The sequence below is a fragment of the Equus caballus genome, chromosome 5 (genome assembly GCF_041296265.1).
Source record: "Equus caballus isolate H_3958 breed thoroughbred chromosome 5, TB-T2T, whole genome shotgun sequence".
NCBI classification, from domain to species: Eukaryota; Metazoa; Chordata; class Mammalia; order Perissodactyla; family Equidae; genus Equus; species Equus caballus.
In genome coordinates this window covers 72,373,418-72,393,159 of record NC_091688.1, presented here as the reverse complement: position 1 = coordinate 72,393,159, position 19,742 = coordinate 72,373,418, and the positions used below count along the sequence as shown (strand labels likewise).

The window sequence follows — 19,742 nt, the reverse complement described above, 5'->3', positions numbered from 1 at the left end:
TGCCTTGATAATTTTCCAGTAATCCCTAGGTAACTGTGCTCCTTTAAGTTTTCTGTACTTTCACTGTATGTTTAAACAAACGCAGGTAAGCTTGGTGTTTGACATGTCTTGTACTAAGGACAGACTTCACGTACTTGGCTTGTCATTGGTCAAAGACAGCGTGTAAATGGTATAGAAAAAGTGTGAGTTGAAAGATATGAATTCAAATTTTGGCTCCTGTATTTATTCTTCCTTATGAAGATTTCCAATGTATTAGACCTTTTGGAGCCCCAATTTCCCATGTGTAAAAATGAGAGAAATGGAATACATTATTTCTAGGGCTCTTTCTGTCTTTAGCAGATCTTGAGTTAGAGGTCTACAGACTAATACTACAAAATAATAAAAAAAAGGACCACAAGATGGCGTTTGTAGCTAATGAGTCCTTTTGTGTTAAATCTTTGTGCTGCAATCATTTAAGTATTTGGAACATTTACAAATGCAAACTTATTACTTATATTCTTGAGAGATATGTAAAAGTAATTTTTAGAAAAAATATGCAAATTTTGTTATTTTAAAGTTATTGACATTTCTAAAATTGTAAATTGGCAACTGATTCTTAGAAGCTGAATTTAGACTTTTCCAAAAATGAATTTTAATGAATAATTTTGAGCTATTGCAAAATAATAAAAGTTCCTTTCTCCTAGCAACAGCAGCAGCATCTTTAATTTCTTCCTGGATTGATTATATTTCAGAACTTTTAAATATGCAGCACCTGAAATTTTTCATTACTGTTTTGAATCTTAGGTTTACGTGATAAAAAGCAATTAGTAGAATGTTACACACCCATGCCCTTATGTTAGACATGGCCTACAATTTTTATAATATAATTTATTTTGCAATGATATTGGCCTAGTGTAAAGATGTTTCCAATTTTGAGCTTCAGTGTTTCCTCAAATGTTGGTGATGTCGTCTGTGCCCCAGATCATTTGAGACAGTAGTGAAATACTTAGAGGACATTCAGTCATCTTCCCATTTTTACTTTGAGAGATGCAGTTATCATGGTACCATCTAAAAGGTACTTTTAGATTAGTGGGAAAAACTAGAAGCACAATAACTTTTGGCTTAATACGGGAATTTCTGGTTTTGAAAGAAATACATGGTAAAGGTTGGCTTTATCACATTTTATAATAGTAGGTATCATTGTTTTAGGCAAATTTCTCGTTATTTTACTTTGTTATAATAGAGATATATAGATAATATTTTATTATTTTGACTTATGCGATAATTTGGATGAAAGTAAATTTTCTATTAGCTGTTTCTATGAACAGAGTGGTAGCGTTACCTGTGGAAATAGACTTCATGCTGCATCGAATTATCACAGGGTGGCTAAGAACATAGGCCTTGGACAGGCATAACTTATGACTTCAAACTGAGAGAACTCGAAGACTTTCCTTTATTTCAGTATCCTCATCTATAAAATTCTGAAAATAATAGTACCTACATCATAGATTTGTTTGGGCATTAAAATATGTATGTATGTACCTGTGTATGTATGTAATGGAACAAAAAAAGATGAAAGAAAAGTCATAGAATCAAAATTGAATATTCAGAGCCGGCACGGTGGCTTAGTGGTTAAGTTTGTGTGCTCTGTTTCAGTGGCCTGAGATTCTCGGGTTTAGATCCCTGGTGTGGACCTACACACCGATCATCAAGCCATGCTATGGTGGCATGTCACCTACAAAATAGAGGAAGATTGGCACAGATGTTAGCTCAAGGTGAGTCTTCCTCAAGCAGAAAGAGGAAGATTGGCAACAGGTGTTTGCTTAGGGCCAATCTTCTTCATCAAAAAAAAAAAAGAAAGAAAGAAAGAAAGAAAAAGAAAAAAATTGAATTTTCCCAGTAAGTCACTAAAAATAAATTATTTTGAAGCTTGTATACTCATAAATATCTTTCCAGGAGTCTCAACCAGCTTGTCTCTTAAACCACTACTTATTTTACTTGAGCCTGAAACTGCCAATTTAGAAAACAAGTTTCAAGGCTGCTAAATCAATTAATTAATGAATAATAGATAGATAAAATATATGTAAAGCCCTTAACTCAGTGCCTAGCCCATAATAAGTTTTCAATAAATTTAGACTACTAGTAGTAATAGTTGCAATAGTGGTGACTGAAAATATTTCTCATTTATTTATGAATCTTATCTTTGGAAATTTTTTGTAGTTATAAGTATCAAATACTGAAGAGAGAGGTAAAATTTTATGTTTGCTGCATTTCCACATTGTGTCAAACCAAGAAGAACAAGGCATATTTATAAATTGTATGTGATCTCTTTTACCAACTTACTGTTGGCCACAATTAGCCCCTGGAAACCTTTACTTTTAGTTCTAACATGTAACTTAATGGACACACATAGTCCAAGCCCCTTGTTCTATGAACGAGTAAACAGGCCCAGAGAAGTGAAGAGATTTACCTGAGGTCACACTGTGGGACAGAGCTCTTCATATCCCACCAACTTGAGAAATTGATTCTTAAATGTAGAAACTTCCATTGGAAGCTATATTAGATCTATGGCAACACCATTTTTGTCATCCTTTATTCTTTAGAAAACGTGGTCACATCTGCCTGTGGGATTACTGCCCACTTATGAGAACTGAAGAGACATTTACCTTTTCTAATGTCAGAATGTCATCACCACCTTTGCTGAAGTAGCAGGAGGTTTACTTTCGAAGCTTGTTTTGGAATTAAAACTCAATTTTCTAAATATTCTGTCTTTGCTTATTTGAGAAGGTTTTACGCTTTTGTTGACCTGTTGGGTCTGTCTCCCCAAGCGCCGGCTCACCTTCCTGACTATACAGCTTTGTTTCTCAGGCCTGCCCTTTAAAGAGAAGCTACAGTTTGGGGCCTTTGGCTACAAACTGGAGCCACCTGGGGAAAACGTGCACCGGATTCTCAGTTAAGGATGATTTATGATAACTTGCTTTCTGGTCACCCAGCATCCTGCCTAATAGCATGTACACCATATTTATTGGTTTCCTTTTACTGCAGTGAGAAGCATGAGGCCCTGGAAAAAGTGTAGTACTGGCCTCTGTGGGTCACTCTCCTTAACGAAAAGATGCAGTTACTTGATTTCATCAAAGTATTTTATCAAATAAAATACCATGTATGGAAAATTATGGCATATTATTCAACTAAAAGTAGAATTCCTGCAGTTGATTCTCTGATGATAATACAAGAAACTAAAGCCAGAGTGAGCTGATGGTACTGAGAAAGCTCAGGTCAGCAGCCAGCCTGCATATTTTCAATCGTTACTCTAATTTTGATAGATATTAGCTTGCCTCACTAATTATACTGATTTAAAAGTGGAAAAAAATCAATTGCTTGACAGAAAACAAGGGGAAGCCGAACAGGAAATCGAAGTACGTTTTAAAAAATATAATTTCCCATTATAAGCAATCTCACGCTGGTTTTTGAGATTTTCTTCTTGCTGTCTTGGTGATTCTTTATACCTTCCAGTTACCACAATGCTAGACACAGTCGAAACTGAACTAAATTGTTGAACTATGTGGTATAAACAATCCATTTCTTGAAGTTTTACTTAGTTTTTTATACTCAAAAGAGAGCAAGAAAGAGTAAAGAGATTTAAGGAGTGTTAGAGATCATCTTTTATTGTTTTTAAATAGATTTATGTACATTACCTGGATAAATGTGCAAGGTATCAGATAACAGGTCGATATTAAACATTGGTGGGAGGGAACAGTTAACAGATTTATTTAGTAAAAGATCTGCTACCAAAATTCTTCTAAATGATGTCTGGGTAGCATCAGGGGCTGTGCCGTTCAGGGTCAGATCCGCAGCTTTGCAGGCCCAGAAACTGGATTGGTCAGCAACCTGAACGGGAATCAGGCTTTTATGGCAAAACTTAACATTAACATGTTTAGAGAGCACTAGAAGCCAGGATGTCCATTGATTAATATTCAGATTGAAAAGTGCAGTTTTTATGATGACCAGCATATTTGCATCAGTGGTTCGATACATTCCTTCTCTATAGTCGTCTGCATTCACTGAGCACTTATTGTATGGCTGGCGTGTATTAACTCAGTCGTTTTCAAACAGTATATGTGCTCCTGGAAATACATAAAGAATTTCCAAGAAGTATATAGAGAATCAAGTTCCAGACACTCATTTGCATACCTGCTCCTTCCTCAGATTTGATCAGTCTGATGCCCTGCAGTCAAGCATTTTCTTACCTACCTTCTCTTCGAAAATTGTCCTTCTCCACTATATAAAGGAAAGGTATCTCATCTTGATGGCCCAGTGGCTTATTAAATGAACCGTTGTGGTCATTCAGAGATTGGCTATTCTCCATTTGTTGATGAATAAAAACTGGCTATACCACTTATCAGATTTGTAGTATCACAAACATATTTAACCATTTGAGCTTCAGCTTTCTCATCTGTAAAATAAGATTTGTAACAGCCATTGTGAGGTTTAAATAAGGTAATATGCAAAGCAACCACTGTAATGCCTGACCAGGTATTCATATTGATATATAACGGTTGTCATGTTATTTCTGTTTTTCGAAGCTAATGTTCTAGAATCTATATTTCAAAATACATAAATTATTTTTCTGCCTCTAGTATGGTGGATGGTAAGCAGAGAGTTAAGTAGCTAATTTGTCTCTTTTACCATGTTCCACTGTCCCTTTTAGGACTTACTTTAATGAAAAGGGTAATTTACAACACTAACCAGCATGGAAGGCGACTGAATATCTTCCTTAGACATTTATTAAACTAGTCTAAGCGGAATATGACAGTGATAGAAGTTTGTTCACATGAGGATTACTGCCATCTTTAGCGCAGTTTGGATCGCTTATTTGACAGGAATTTAAATAGAACAGACTTCCTAGATTTTCATTTTGAATTTTACCTTAAGGATGTTCAGAAGTTTATTTAAATGATAATTTGGCAGAGTTATCAAAAAAGATACGGTATCTCCTGAAAGCAGAAATTGCTTTGGGCTGCCCTGCACGGTTACCAGGTAGTGGATTATGTATTGTGTATTTGCAGGAGAGCACTAATAGAAATGAGGTTCGCAAGGGAGACCGAGGGCTCTCCCCAAGTGTGAAGTATGGGTCTGCTGTCTCTCAGCCCTTCAATCCCAGTTAATATTTTTCTTTGTTTTGTAAACATTGTGGATAGAGTTTTTAAAGTTGTTTGTATTTTGTTATTTCTGTGTTTCCTTTATTTTAATACTCAGAATTTGGTGAAGGAGATTTTTGAGTATCTATAAAGCTGAGTTTTAATTTCTTCCTTTCTTCTTGGCATTGAAAAAAATAACATACTAATAACAGCTCATATTTAACGCATGTGTGCATGTGATGTTAGCTGTAGGTCTTTTGTAGATCTTCTTCCTTGGGTTGTGGAAGTTCTCTTCGATTCCTGATTTGCTGAGAATTTTTTTTAAATCAGGAATGAACATTGTAATTTGACAAATGCCTTTTCTGTATCTGTTGAGATGATACTGTGTTTAATATAGTCAGTTACATTGATTGATATTCGAATGGTAATCCAATCTTTCATTCCTACAATAAACCCCATTTGGTCATGATGTATAATTCTTTTTATAGATTGCTGGATTTGATTTGCTAAAATTTTGTTTAGAATTTTTGCATCTATATTTATGAGGGACATTGGTCTGTAGTTTTCTTCCCTTGCGATGCCTTTGGTTTTGGTAAATCGGAAAGCATTACTATGTCTTCAGTTTTCTGGAAGAGTTTGTATAGAGTTAATATAATTTCTTCCTTAAATGTTTGATAGAATTCACTAGTGAAGCCAATTGAGCCTAGAGTTTTCTTTATGGGAAGACACTTAACAACAAATTCTAATTCCTTTGGGTTATCTATTTCTTCTGGAATGAGTTTCGGTAGTGTGTCTATTTCAGAGAAATGGTCCGTTTCATTTAAGTTGTCGATATACGGGTATAAAGTTTTTCACTATATTTTCTTTTTTTCCATCAGTAGAATCTGAAGTGATGTCACCCCTCTTATTCCTAACAGTTGATAATTTGTATCCTCTCTCTTCTTTTAGGATCAATCTGACTAAAAGTTTATCAATTTTATTAATCTTCTCAAAGATCCAACGTTGGTCTCATTGATTTTTCTATATTGCTTTTCTCTTTCTTTGGTTTCCACTGTGATCTTTTCTGGGGTTTTTTCTTTCCCTTCTGTTTCCTTTGGTTTAATTTGATCTTTCTTAGTTTTTAAGGTGGAAACTGAAATTGTTTACTTAAGACCTTTCTTTTCTAATGTAGGTCTGTAGTGCTATAAATTTCTCTCTACACACTACTCTAGTGGCATCCCCAAATTTTGATATGTTGTGTTTTCATTTTCATTCAGTTCAAAATACTTTCTAAATTCCCATTTTATTTCTTCTTTGACTCGGAGGGTTATTTATAGGTGTCCTATTTAGATTTCAAATATTTGGTGATTTTTCAGATGTCTTTCTATTACTGATTTCTAATTTAATTCCATTATGTTCAGAGAACAAACTTTATTTAACTGGACTCTTTTTAAATTTATTGAGACTTCTTGTATAGACTGAAATATGGTCTATTTTGGTAAATGTTGTATGAGCACATGAAAAAAAAATGTGTATTCTCCTTGGTTCTCTAGATATCAATTAAGTCAACTTGATTGACAGTGGTGTGCAAATTTTCTATATCATTGATGATTTTTGTCCACATGTTCCATCAATTTCTTGAGAGAGAGGTGTATCAAAATTGATTATAATAGTGGATTTGTCTTTCTTCTTGCATTTCTGTCAGTTTTTGTTTCATATATTTTGAAGCTGTCTCATTGTGTGCATATTTTAAATTATGTCCTCTAGATGAATTGACCCCTTTATTATTATGAAATGACGTTTATCTCTGATAATGCTCTTTGCTCCAAAATCTACTTTGTCTAATATTAATATAGCTTCTCTGGCTTTCTTTTGACATGTGTTAAATGGTATATATTTTTTTCATCCTTTTAATTTTAACTTATTTGTGTCTTTATATTTAAAGTGCATTTCTTATAAACAGAATATAGGTGGGTCTTGTTATTTATTTAATTGGACAATCTGTGTCTCTTACTGAAGTATTTAGACTATTGGCATTTAAATTGATTATTAATATGGTTAGGTTTTAGTCTATTATCTTGCTATTTGTTTTTTATTTGTTCTATCTGCTGTTTGCTTCCATTTTCCTCTTTATGCCTTCTTTTAGATTAATAATTTTGCATGATTTCATTTTAGATCTTTTGTTGCTGTATTAGGTATAACTCTTGTTTTTTATTATTTTAGTGTTTGCTTTTGAGTTTATTGTATGTATCTTACACTTATCATAGTCTGCCTTCAGGTGATTTTGTACCACATCACCTATCATTTAAGAACCTACAGTTATAGTCTTCCATTCTCTTTCTCCTGGCTTTTATGTTCTTTTGTCATATATTTAACTTATACATGTATTATAAGCCCCACAAGATCTCGTTACTATTATTAGGTGATCAATTATATTTTAAATAAATTTAACTAATAAGGAAAATATATATATACCCATATAGTTGGCGTGTCCAGTGCTCTTCATTCCTGTATATGGATCCAGATTTCTTTCTGGCCTCATTTTCTTTCTGCCTGATGGACCTTTTTTTAAAAATCATTTCTTGTAGTGTTATATGTTGATGATAAATTCTGTAGCTTTGGTATGTCTGAAAATATCTTTATTTCACCTTTTTTTTGAAGGACATTTTTGCTGGGCATAGGATTCTAGGTTGACACGGTATTTTCTTTCACTACTTTAAAAATGTTCTCCTGTCTTCTCACTTGCATTATTTTGGATGAGAAATACTGTCGTCCTTATCTTTCTTCCTCCGTATATAGCATATTTTTCTCTGTCTTCTTTAAAGATTATCTTTATCACTGGTTTTGAGCAATTTGGTTATAAAGTAGCTTGATGCATTTTTCTTCATGTTTCTTATGTTTAGAGTTCATTGACTTTCTTGGATCTGTGGGCTTATAATTTTTTTATCAAATTTGGAAAAATGTCACACTTTATATTTTCAAAATTTTTTTTGCCCCCTACGTTTTCAGCGATGCTAATTACATGTATATTATGCTACTACAAGCTGTGTGCCATGGCTCACTGATGCTCTTTTTCTTTTTATCTTGGATCTTTATTAGGTTTATATTTTCTTTTAGATACTTTCTATTGCTATGCCTTCATGTTCACTAATTTTTTCTTCTGCATTGTCTTATATGCCATTAACTTATCTAATATATTTTTTATCTCACATATTGTAATTTTCATCTCTAGAAGTTCAGTTTGGGTCTATTTTTCATATATTCCATGCCTCTACTTAACTCTTTGATCATCTGGGCCACATTTATAATAATAAATTCAATGTCATTTTCTGCTAAATCTGATGTGTTTGTTAATTCCTGGTCAGTTTTGATTGGTTGATTTTTCTCCTCATTGTGGGTTCTATTTTCCTGTTTCTTTGCATCTGTTAGTCTTAATTGGATGCCAGAAATTGTGAGTTTTGCTATATGTTGAATATTTTTGTATTCCTATAACACTCAATTTAGTTACTTGGGCACAGTTTGATCCTTTAGGGTCTTTTAAGATTTATTAGCTGGTATTTGAGCAGCTTTTAATGTAGGGCTAATTATTTCTCACTGTTGAGACAAGACCCTTCTTTGTATTCTATCAATTATATTGCGAAGTATGTCATCTTCCGGTCAGCGTGGTGGAATCTTGTTCCAGGCTCTCTGAGAACACTAGAAACTGTTCACGCTAATCCTCACTGGTGGCTTTTGCCCAGGTCTCAGGTAGTTGTCTCACATGCATACACTGATCAGTACTCCACTGAGTCCTGAGGGGGACCCTCCACAGATCTCCGGAGTGCTCTCTCTGCACACCTCTGTCTTCTCTGGTACACTGGTCTCTGAACTCTACTGCATTATTTTCCCTGAACTCAGCTACATCTCTTCAACTCAGGGAATCTTCTAGGCTATATCTATTTCACCCTTCCTCCACCATGGCCTGGAAATTCTCTTAAGGCAGTAAACTGATATATTAGTTCACCAGGGCTGCCATAACAAAATGCCACAGACTGAGTGGCTTAAACAACATAAAATTATTTTCTCATAGTTCTGGAGGCTAGGGATCTTAGTTCCAAGTGTCAGCAGGGTTGGTTTCTTCCGAGGCCTCTTTCCTTGCCTTGCAGGTAACTGCCATCTCCTTGTGTCCTCACGTCATCTTTCCTGTCTGCTTGTGCATCCCCGATGTCTCTTTGTATGTCCAAATTTCCTCTTCTTAGCAAGAAAGTAGGCAGGTTAGATTAGGGCTTCATTTTGACTGAATCACCTCTTCAGAGGCCGTATCTCCAAGTATAATCACATTCATAGGTACTGGAGATTAGGGCTTCGCATATGGATTTGGGGGGAACACAACTCAGCCCATAACACTGGGGTAAACATAGAGCTCACCCATTGGTTTCTTGTCTCTCAGGGATCACTGTCCTTTGTTGCCTGAAGTTGAAGGTCTTGGCAACTGTAGTTTTATATATTTTTGCAGTTATTTATGTATCTACCTACCTACCTACCTATTTCTCATTTTAGCAGAAGAGTAAGTCTAGTCCCTGTTACATCATCTTGGCCGGCGACAGAAGTACCGAGCCTGATTTCTGAACTGCTATACTATGCTTTCTTCCTCTTATTGCCCTTCCATAAACCTGCAGAGATTTATGGTGCTTACTCCGCCCAGGAAACATCAGTTAGCACACTCTAGTCTGATTTAGATCCCACTGGTACTTACTCCCATCATACCCTGTAGCTTCATAGACTCTGTAGTTGATTTTACTTGCTTATTTATGTTTCTTGATAAATCATCAGTTCTGTGAGATCAAGGACTGTGCCCCAGAACCTATCATAGTGCTGGCATAGTCAGGTCTTAAAAATATTTGTTGAGTGAGTGGATGAACTCCCCACTCCCCAAATCATATATTGTTTGGACAATTACAAATGAATTAAGATCAAAAAGTTGAAAAATATACGAAATGTGAGGTATTTATTTTTAATGCCTTTCCATGGGTATTATCATTTAGATGTAAAGGCACCTGGCTTCTACTCTTGAACCATCTCAGAGGAGGCCACTCTTACCTGGTGGTCCCTGTAGTAGCTACCTGACCATGTCTCTCTTCCTTGCCCTCTCTTCTCTTACCCCGAATCTTATTTTGTTATTTCTCCATCCCTGTGAGATAGGTATTATTATAGTACATCTAAGCAAGTAGAATAGCAGAAAGTTAGTAATTAACTGGAGGATACAGGCAAATCCCAGAAGTGATTTATTACAGTAACTAAAATTGTGCTTCTTGGATTGTACTTGGCTTCTAGTCCTTGCTAAAGCTTCTTAAAGCAAAAATTTCCCTTAAAGTCTCAATAGACTTCCTTATTCTTATGAGACCTGTATTACCCCAAGCCTGACTTTCAAAATAAGTATATCACAAAATAAATACTATTTTACCTAGTAATTTACTCAGTATTATTTTAATTTGGCAATTAAGTTTTTCAACAATATTTTCTACTCTTTTCATGCAAATATACAATCTTCTGACCATATTATTAGTTTCCTAGGCTCTTGGGAGTATCTCAGAATCAAATTACTGCATATAACCTTTATAAAAACCTGATTTAGGGGCCGGCCCGGTGGCGCGGCGGTTAAGTGCCCATGTGCTGCTTCAGCGGCCTGGGGTTTGCCAGTTCGGATCCTGGGTGCGGACATGGCATCTCTTGGCAAGCCATGCTGTGGCAGGCGTCCCACGTATAAAGTGGAGGAAGATAGGCACGGATGTTAGCTCAGCGCCAGTCTTCCTCAGCAAAAAGAGGAGGATTGGCAGCAGTTAGCTCAGGGCTAATCTTCCTTAAAAAAAAAAAACAACAACCTGATTTAGCAAAATCTTCCCATGGTCTAAGTTTTCAGTTTGAAAAAAATTGTATATACGCACAATACGTATGCATACCTTTTGGAACACAGCACATTTATAATTTGGGAGCTTTAAAAATTTGAGTTTGTATAGTATTTGGGAAACCTCTGGTCTGTCATTAAGTACTGGTTGTCAGAAATAGACATTAAAGCTATAAAAGGATTAGAGGAAAAAGAAGTGATATTAAAGTAGTTTAGGCAGCTAACCAGTGTTAATCGGCCCAGGTTTGGATTGAACTATATTGAAAAATATGTGTATTTGGTAATCTAGCCACATTCGGAAAAAAATGTTTTCTTTCCTGATTAATTTTATCTCAGGCTGAATGCACATTAGAGTAAGTGTGTTTTAGAAGAATCCTAAATGTGTGTGGACTGTTGAAATTATGCTGTGGATGAACATCCTACAGATAGCTGAGACTAGGCTGTTAGGAGGATCAGCCCTAGGCAAAATCACAAAGTGGGCTGCATTTATGTTTTTGTGTCCCCACCACCTTCAATCCCTTCTGCTCCTTTTTCATTTCCTGTTGCACCTTAATGACCAAGTCTCACCACCTAGTCCCAACAGACCATCATAATACAATAGTTGCTAATTTTTTGAGCACTTACTTTGTGCCAGGCTCTCTGCATAAAGATTTATACAGATTATGTAAATTTAATTTTCACAATTGCCCCAGGGGTAAGTACTATCATTAACCTAATTTATAGCTGAAGAAACTGTAACAGAGATTAATCAACTTGTACAAACTCACACTTGCTATAGTGGGATTCAGACCTAATTAAGGCCTGCTTGTCTCCCCAACTCCTCTCCCTAGAAGTTTGAGGCCTGCCTCCTCTGATCCAAATGGTCCATCTTTTCCTCTATAATTTAGAGCTAGTTTCTCTCCTGACAATAGGGTAATAGTGGATTATTTCAGTACACTAATCCATGCTAATCTTTTAACCTTTTAGATGTTTTCCCCTTATTTAGCAATAGTTTTCCTCATTAAGAATTAAAATTTGTGGCAAATGACCAGAATTCTGGCAAGCTGATGGGAGAGAGGGGTAGGGCAGATTGCTACAGGAACAGATATGTAAGGATTTATTAATCCTTTTAACACTGAAAGTGAAGTACTGTTGATCTCCTTGTGGTGTGCTTCCATTATCAGTGCCTTGCTACATGGGAATCCTTCCTTACGTCACAGACCGACCTCCCCTTGGAAGAAGCCTCTGAAGATAAACCTTAATCCCACGGAGACTTCCGTGTGATGTTTGGGACATAGTATCTATTAACCAAAATTATTCTTTCTGGATGGGCCATGTCCTTTATATAGTGGATGAAAATATTTCACACTATCTGGAAAACCAACAACTTGCAACTCAGGTATTCCAGATCATTGATATGAATTTGGGTATATATATATATATAAATGTTTGGCTTAGTTTTAATTATGTTCTTAAATTTGTATGCCAATAATTACATCTGGAAAATTTTTTTCTTAAATATTTGTGTGTGGAACCTGTCATTTTAAATATATTGTAAAGACTCAGTTTTAATAAAAAATTTAATATGAAATGACTGGCTGTGGTGTGTTCTTTTTCTACTAGTAACTCAAGCCTCTGAAGCAGATTCTAATATGAATTCAGCATGTTAACAAGTATACTGTGCATTCAGCTTGATTTCATCATAATTTTCTCTGAAATACTATTCACTTTGATGTTAGGAATTTGAAGTAAATATACAAAAATGATTTAATATTATTAGACATTAACGATAACTGAAAGTTGGTTTGTTAAAAGTTGTTTTCCACAATTAAAAAAAAGTTATCAACAAAAATTTAAATTATTTGAGCTATTAGTTAGAAATTCTTATACAATCACATTCCTACTAGTAAATTTATTCCTTTTTTGGTATTTTTTACATACTCTTCACAACTCATACCTAGCTTTTATTTTTTAATGTGCACAGTGTTTATCAACTTTATTGTCCCATTTATTTATCAAATGTCTGCTCTTTGAAAGGCACAATTGTAGGTGCTTATGATCTAGAGTGATAAAGAAGATGCACTTGGGGCCAGCCCTGTGGCCTGGTGGTTAAGTTTGGCAAATTCCGCTTTGGCCAGCTGGGTTCAGTTGCCAGGCATGGACCTACACCACTCATAAGCAGCCATCCTGTGGCGGTGACCCACATACAAAATAGAGGAATATTGGCACAGATGTTAGCTGAGGAAGACTGGCAATGGATGTTAGCTCAGGGTGAATCTTCCTTAGCAAAAAAAAGAAGAAGAAGAAGACACTACACCCACTTCATTCTTGAGGCTTACATTCTAGTACTATTCGATCATACAAAGTGATTTCATATTCATTTTATGGCTATGTTTAAAAACTGAATATGTTAGTTATTTAATATATGCTAGTTTTTGGAAATAGTTATTTCTCAACGCTGTAAAGTTTGATGTATTTGGTCATGCATGACGTTAAGTATCATTTGGGCATTAGCACTTAAAAAAGTGTCAAAAAGACATTAAATTATTTTAACTAAAACAAGAGATACAGAAACACAGATATAAATATAAAACTAAATGTTTTTCTTAATGACTGGCACACATAATTTTAAACCACTCATAATAAAGAATTTGGCTCCATTTTTTGATGTTTGACTGTTGACAGCTTTTAAGCTTCAGCTTTCTTCCCCTCCTGCCCCTCATCTGGACAAGCTGCTAAGAAAGCCCCAGTGCTCCCTTCTTTGGCACACACAGAAAGATCAAATCATCCAACCCAGCATGCCCGAACCCATCCCCTACCGCCATCAAAACCCCAAGTTGGTCTCTCTTCCCAGCTCTCACTCAAGCCATTTTCAAAACAGCCTGAGAAGCCTGGCCTGCTCTTTTCAGAAAGCCTCTTTGTATAAATAATAAAGCTTTTCATACCTTCTTGGTGTTTTTACGGTATCACCAGTCTTGACATCCAAAACGTATTTTGGGTGAGAGTCCTTCCTGTTTATCAGGACAGCCGCAACATACTGTTTTGCAAGCTAGTCAACCACTCCAAACTTGATTTTCCCCATCTGGAGATCATGGAAATAATAATCTCAAATTCAAATGGAGATAATAAGTGGAGATAATAATCTCTAACTCACAGGTTGTTAAATTATATAGTAAACCTAGAAAGCTTGCCAGACGGAAATGGTGAAGGAGGCCAAAAGGTACACATTTGTAGCTATAAGATAAACAAGTCCTGGGGGTGTAATGTACAACATGATGACTATAGTTAACTGTACAGTTTCGTATATTTGAAAGTTGCTAAGAGAGTAAACCGTAAAAGTTCTCATCACAAGGGGAAGAAGTTGTAACTGTGAGGTGAAGGATGTTAACTAATCTTACTGTGGTAGTCACTTTGCAATACAGGCATGTGCCACATAACAATGTTTCAGTCAGCGACAGACCGCGTCTGTAACAGTGGTCCCATGGGATTAGTGCCATATAGTCTAGGTATGTAGTATGCTGTACCATCTAAGTTTGTGTCAGTACATTCTGTGATGTTCGTGCAATGAAGAAATTGTCTGATGGCGCATTTATCATAACATATCCCCATCATTAAATGATGCATGAGTGGATATACGTATTTCAAATCATTATGTTGTACACTTTAAACTAACAAATGTTATGTGTCAATTATATCTCCGTAAAACTGGGAAAATAAACAACACCTGCCCAAGAAATGGTAGCCAGTAAGATCATCAATTAAAAAGGAATCATATACAAAATGCTCTGTTTTTAGGTACAGTACCTTTCTTTTTTCCTCTCTAGCTTTGCATGCCTTTCCCGCCACCTTTCCTCCCTTCCATCCACATGACCGCCATCCCACATACACACTACCCGCACAGGTAGCCATGTTAACCAGCAGGTATCCTTCCTTACATTTCTCCATGCTCATAATATACTGTACAAACTTAGACACACACGAGCCCACACACATGAACACACACAGTTTTTAGCTTTGTTTTATAAAAATTAGGTCATATTATGCGTGCTATTTTGCCTCTCATTTCCTCACTCAACAGTATCTTGTGGCAATCCTTTAAAGTCAAGAACAGCTATAATTCATCTTTTAAATGGCTGCACAATATTCCATGATGTGAATCTGTAGTAATTTATGCAGCCACTTTCTTGTTTATATTATTTACTTTGCTTCTAGATTTTTATCACCTCAAAAAGAAATCCCATACCTTTTGGCTATCACTCCTTAGCCACCCTCCCCCCATCTCCCCACGCCTAAGAAATCACTAATTTGCTTTCTGTCTCTATAGATTTTCCTATTCTAGATATTTCATATTAATGGAATCATATGTGATCTTTTGGGACTAGCTTCTTTCGTTTAACATAACGTTTTCAACGTTTATCCATGTCGTAGAATTTGTCAGTACCTTTTTCCTTTTTATGGCCAAAAATATTCCATTGTATGGGTATACCACATTTTGTTTATCCATTATATTTGTTTATCTTTTCATTGATAGACATTTAGGTTGTCTTCAACTTTGGCTGTTACGAATAATGTTGCTATAAAAATTGGTGTTTACATTTTTGTGTGAGCATATGTTTTCAGTTCTCTTGGGCCTATACCTAGGAGTAGAATTACTGGGCTGTATCCCAACTGTATTTAACCATTTAAGGAGCTGCCCGACCGTTTTCCAAAGTGGCTGCACCATCTTACGTTTCTACTGCAGTCTATGAGGATCTGATTTATCCACTTCCTCACTAACACTTGTTATTTTCTGTTTTGTTTGTTTGTTTTTTAATATAGCCATCCTAGTGGGTGAAGTCCTATCTCATTGTTGTTTTGATTTGCATTTCCTGTTGCATCTTTTCATGTGCTTATGGGCCATTTGTGTATATTCTTTGGATAAATGTCTCTTCAGATCCTTTGCCTATTTTTCAAGTTAGATTATTTGTTTTTTATTATTGAGTTGTTAGAGTTATTTATGTATTCTAGATACAAATCCCTTATCAGATTATGATTTGCAAATATTTCTTTTCACTTTCTTGATAATATACTTTTAAGCATGGAAATTTTTAATTTTGATGAAGTTCAGTGTCCCTATTTTTTCTTTTGTTGCTTATGCTTTTGGTGTCATATCTAAGAATCCATTGCCGTCTGAGGTTATGCAGATTTACCCTTGTGTTTTCTTCTAAGAGTTTTCACTTTTAGATTAAGGTCTTTGACCCACTTTGAGTTAACTCTTGTGTATGATGTGAGGGAAAGACCCGATTTAATTCTTTTACATGAGGATATTCAGTTGTCCCAGCACTGTTTGCTGAAGAGACGATGTCTGGTAATTTTCACCGCTGGAGAATGGGCCCCTGGAGCTCCTTATGTTGTCAGCCTGGAAGTGGAAATCCCAGGGTGGCTTTCTTGAACTGGTCGTTGTTAGTAATATGGAAATATGATTACTGGATACCTCATCATAAAAAGTTTTTTAACAAAGACAAAATTGCATTTGACTTTTACTTAAAAGAAGGATCTACCCTAAAGTTTACATGTACTTTTCATTCAACACATGCCTTCTTTCAATAACTGCTTGCCAAAACACAGATTTCCTGCTGTTCAGTTACTTTTCCCCCAAGCATGTAGCCTTTCCAAAAAGACAGAGAAAGATTTTAAGTGGGACACAGTAGCTGTTATATGGAATTGGTGACAGAGACTTAGAACATTTTGAAAATAGTTTGAGTCCATCTTGTACACTTGCTGCTGGCCTGGTAATACTGTTCCTGTCTTTTTAAAGATTCTAGTCTCTCCTTTCTTCCCAGTTACCTGGAGGGAAATTAAAAATCGTTTAACCTCAATTGGCCATTCAAAGCAGAAACATCAATAATGAATTTCTCTGTTGTTTTGACCTGAAATCCTGAGAAGAAAGAAGCTTATTTCCTGTCTATGGGAAGTGAGGTTGTACTTGGATGAAAGTCATCACCCGCCTTGAGGATGATTCATGTGAATTTTGGAGTCAACAGGCTCAGGTTTAAGATCTGATGTGGGGATGTTACTTACCTTGTCTGGTTCACAGTTTGTATTTTTCCTTCTCTCTTTTTTTTTTTATTACTGGCAGTTGATTGAATAGGAAATATTTTTGCTCCATTTTTAGAGAACTGCGAACACATACACAGACACACACTTTAAATAGGAAACCATCACTGAACATTTATACAATCCCAAGAAGATACAAGTAAAATCTGACTTTTTTTCCTCCTTTCTTTTACCTCATCTCAAGACTACCTTGAAGATAATTTTTTCTTGCTCTGGAATCTCTTAGGAGTTCAGTTATGCTGTTGACCATCTGTTTTATGATCAATTTCTTTATCTTCTTTTTGCTTTTCACAGGTTTATAAGTTCTTCTATTTTTAAAAAAACTTAAAGTTGAAGCTATGCTTGATCAAGTTCTATTATTGATTTCTTTTTTTATTACCCTTTGGCCCAGTTTTCCCATCTGTCTTTTCCTGGTATTGTTTCAAAATTCTTACCATTCCACTTGACAAAAGAACAAATAAAACTACTTTAGGAAAAAAGGGAATTGATGGGCTTATATAACCAAAAAGGACAAAGATATATTTGGGCATAAATGGTCCTGAACAGGTGTATTTCTCCTTCTGTCTTTATTTCCTACTTCTCTCGAATAGGTTGATCTCACTTCCTTCCATTACAACCTTTACACGAGGCTCATTCTGTGGGTCTTAACTGCTGGCCATTTAACAGTCTGCAGATATTTTGGGATGCCACACTGTGGAGCAGGATACTACCGGCATCTAGTTGATAGAGGCCAGGGATGCTGCTAAAGTCCTACTGTGACTAGGACAACCCCCCACAACAAAGAATTATCTGACCCCAAAATGCCAAGATTGCTGAGGTTGACACATTCTGGGCTGGATAATGTCTCCTGGCTCACAAATTCCCAGCTTTGCTACTCCTTCCCTTCCAGCTGCCATTCAATTGAAAATCTGCCGGGAAGAACTGGCTTGGGATACAGCCAACCTCTCCCTCTTCCCCTCATCCCTGCCCCAGGCCAATCTTTGTGGCTAGGAGCCCAGGGTGCTATTACCAACACAGCCTAGGTCAGGTTCCCACTTTTATACAAATTACAGCAGACGGGGAGGTTATGGCCAAAAGAAGATGGCAGCTTTCATTCAGACCACATGTCAGATGCTCACCCTCCAAAAGAAGCAGTCTGCTTTGTGCAGAAGAAAGAAGAATATTGGGGAAGACAAAGTAATACGTTATGTCCACACTCTAATTTAAAAATGAACATACATTTTTATTCATTTAGAATTTTGTAAGTTCTGTACATTTACATAATTAACCATATTTTGTTCTATGCCTAAACTTCTTCAACAAGAAAGGACTAATATAAAAATAGCTCTTCAAGGAACATGGATTAGAGATCACAAGTATAAATAAACCATTAGTCCAGCACATATAATTACATAGGAAGTCAATCATAATTTTATTGGCTAAGAAATACCCCAAGACTGCAAAATGAGTTGTTAGTGCACTCATCTGTATTGAAAATACAGCGTTACGTTAGATTTGATTGAGCCCAGTGTATAAAATATGCTGAAATACCGCATTGAGATTCCATCAAAGCACACTGATATGAAGAATATATTGAATGACAAAGCTGTGATCCTTTCTTTTACAAATATGTTCAACTACATGATTATCTGAATGTGAATGGAGTAATGAGGGACTGCTACACCCAATTTCACTGAAGATTAAATTCAATATTCTCATTGTTTCATGAAGATTTGAAAGTTAAGAATAATGAAATTAGTCTATTATGTGGAAATTTCCAGGTCTCTTAAACCAGGTTAAGAACCTGAAAAATGGCATTTAAGCAGCTTTAATTTAAATTTAAGGGACTACACCCATAACTGATCTTGTAATTAATCAGTCTGTTCCTGGACTCCTCTGCCATGTTGCATTTTGACCCCCCCTTATCATGCACCTCTTAATTCTGGCAACGTGTGACAGAGAGTGGACTTTTGTTCATTTGAAAAACAGCTAATTTTTTTATACAATCTCAAGTGGAACTTTCACGTGTATACAGTCCCTAAAAAACACCTCCACAGCTAAAAGAGCAGTATTGTGCCCATTTGTTTCCTTCTCTACAGGTATTTTACGAAGAATTTAATTTGTTCTTTTTATGTTGCTTTGCTTTTAAATAGGATTAGTCCTTTTTTCTCTCTCTTCTGAAAAATGAAAGGAACAAATCACAAATTTCTTACAACTGTAGAGTGACTGGAGCCACCTGGTAGGCATGGTATGACTTCCAAATTTTCTTTCTCTAGCACCATCTTTTGCCCGGTCTCTGAGGTTTAAGCTCTTCACAAATTGTTTTATTTCTGTTGTCTCACAGATCTACTTAGTTTGAACGTCTAGAATCATGCCATCTGACAACCAGATCTTAATAGTATCTCAATGATGTTTGTCATATGAGAAAAGAAAATATCAAAGGGCATAATGACTCTCAGTCGGTTGCCCACTCCATTTTGCCGCTCCTTTCATACTCTCACTGAAAATCAGGTCTCGAGCACCTCATCCCTGGATTTCAGCAAAGACTTCCCACAATCTTTCACTCCCTAGCAGGCTCTCTCCCAGTAATCTCCAAACCACAATTTTCTGACTCATTTTGTCCTGGCAGAATTTTCTTTGGTCCACGTTAAAATGAGAAAATTAAGAACAATAGACTATAGTATATTGTTATAGCCCAACTTCATATA

General features: G+C 35.9%; 1 protein-coding gene across 4 annotated transcripts in view; it reads left to right on the top strand.

Annotated features, from left to right (window-relative positions):
- The window catches only part of SNX7 (sorting nexin 7), a 173,767-nt gene that overhangs the window by 84,026 nt on the left and 69,999 nt on the right, over nucleotides 1-19,742 (top strand). For 2 of the 4 annotated variants that reach the window (XM_023641565.2, XM_023641569.2), the window contains one exon: nucleotides 12,144-12,550. The exons of 1 other annotated variant lie outside the window; for it this stretch is intronic. In XM_023641565.2, coding sequence (XP_023497333.2) covers nucleotides 12,144-12,221 — 78 coding nt within the window. In that variant the 3' untranslated portion in view covers nucleotides 12,222-12,550. Of the gene's footprint in view, nucleotides 1-1,635; nucleotides 1,755-12,143; nucleotides 12,551-19,742 lie in introns of those variants that run through there. One more of the 4 variants, XM_070267273.1, reaches the window with a different exon arrangement.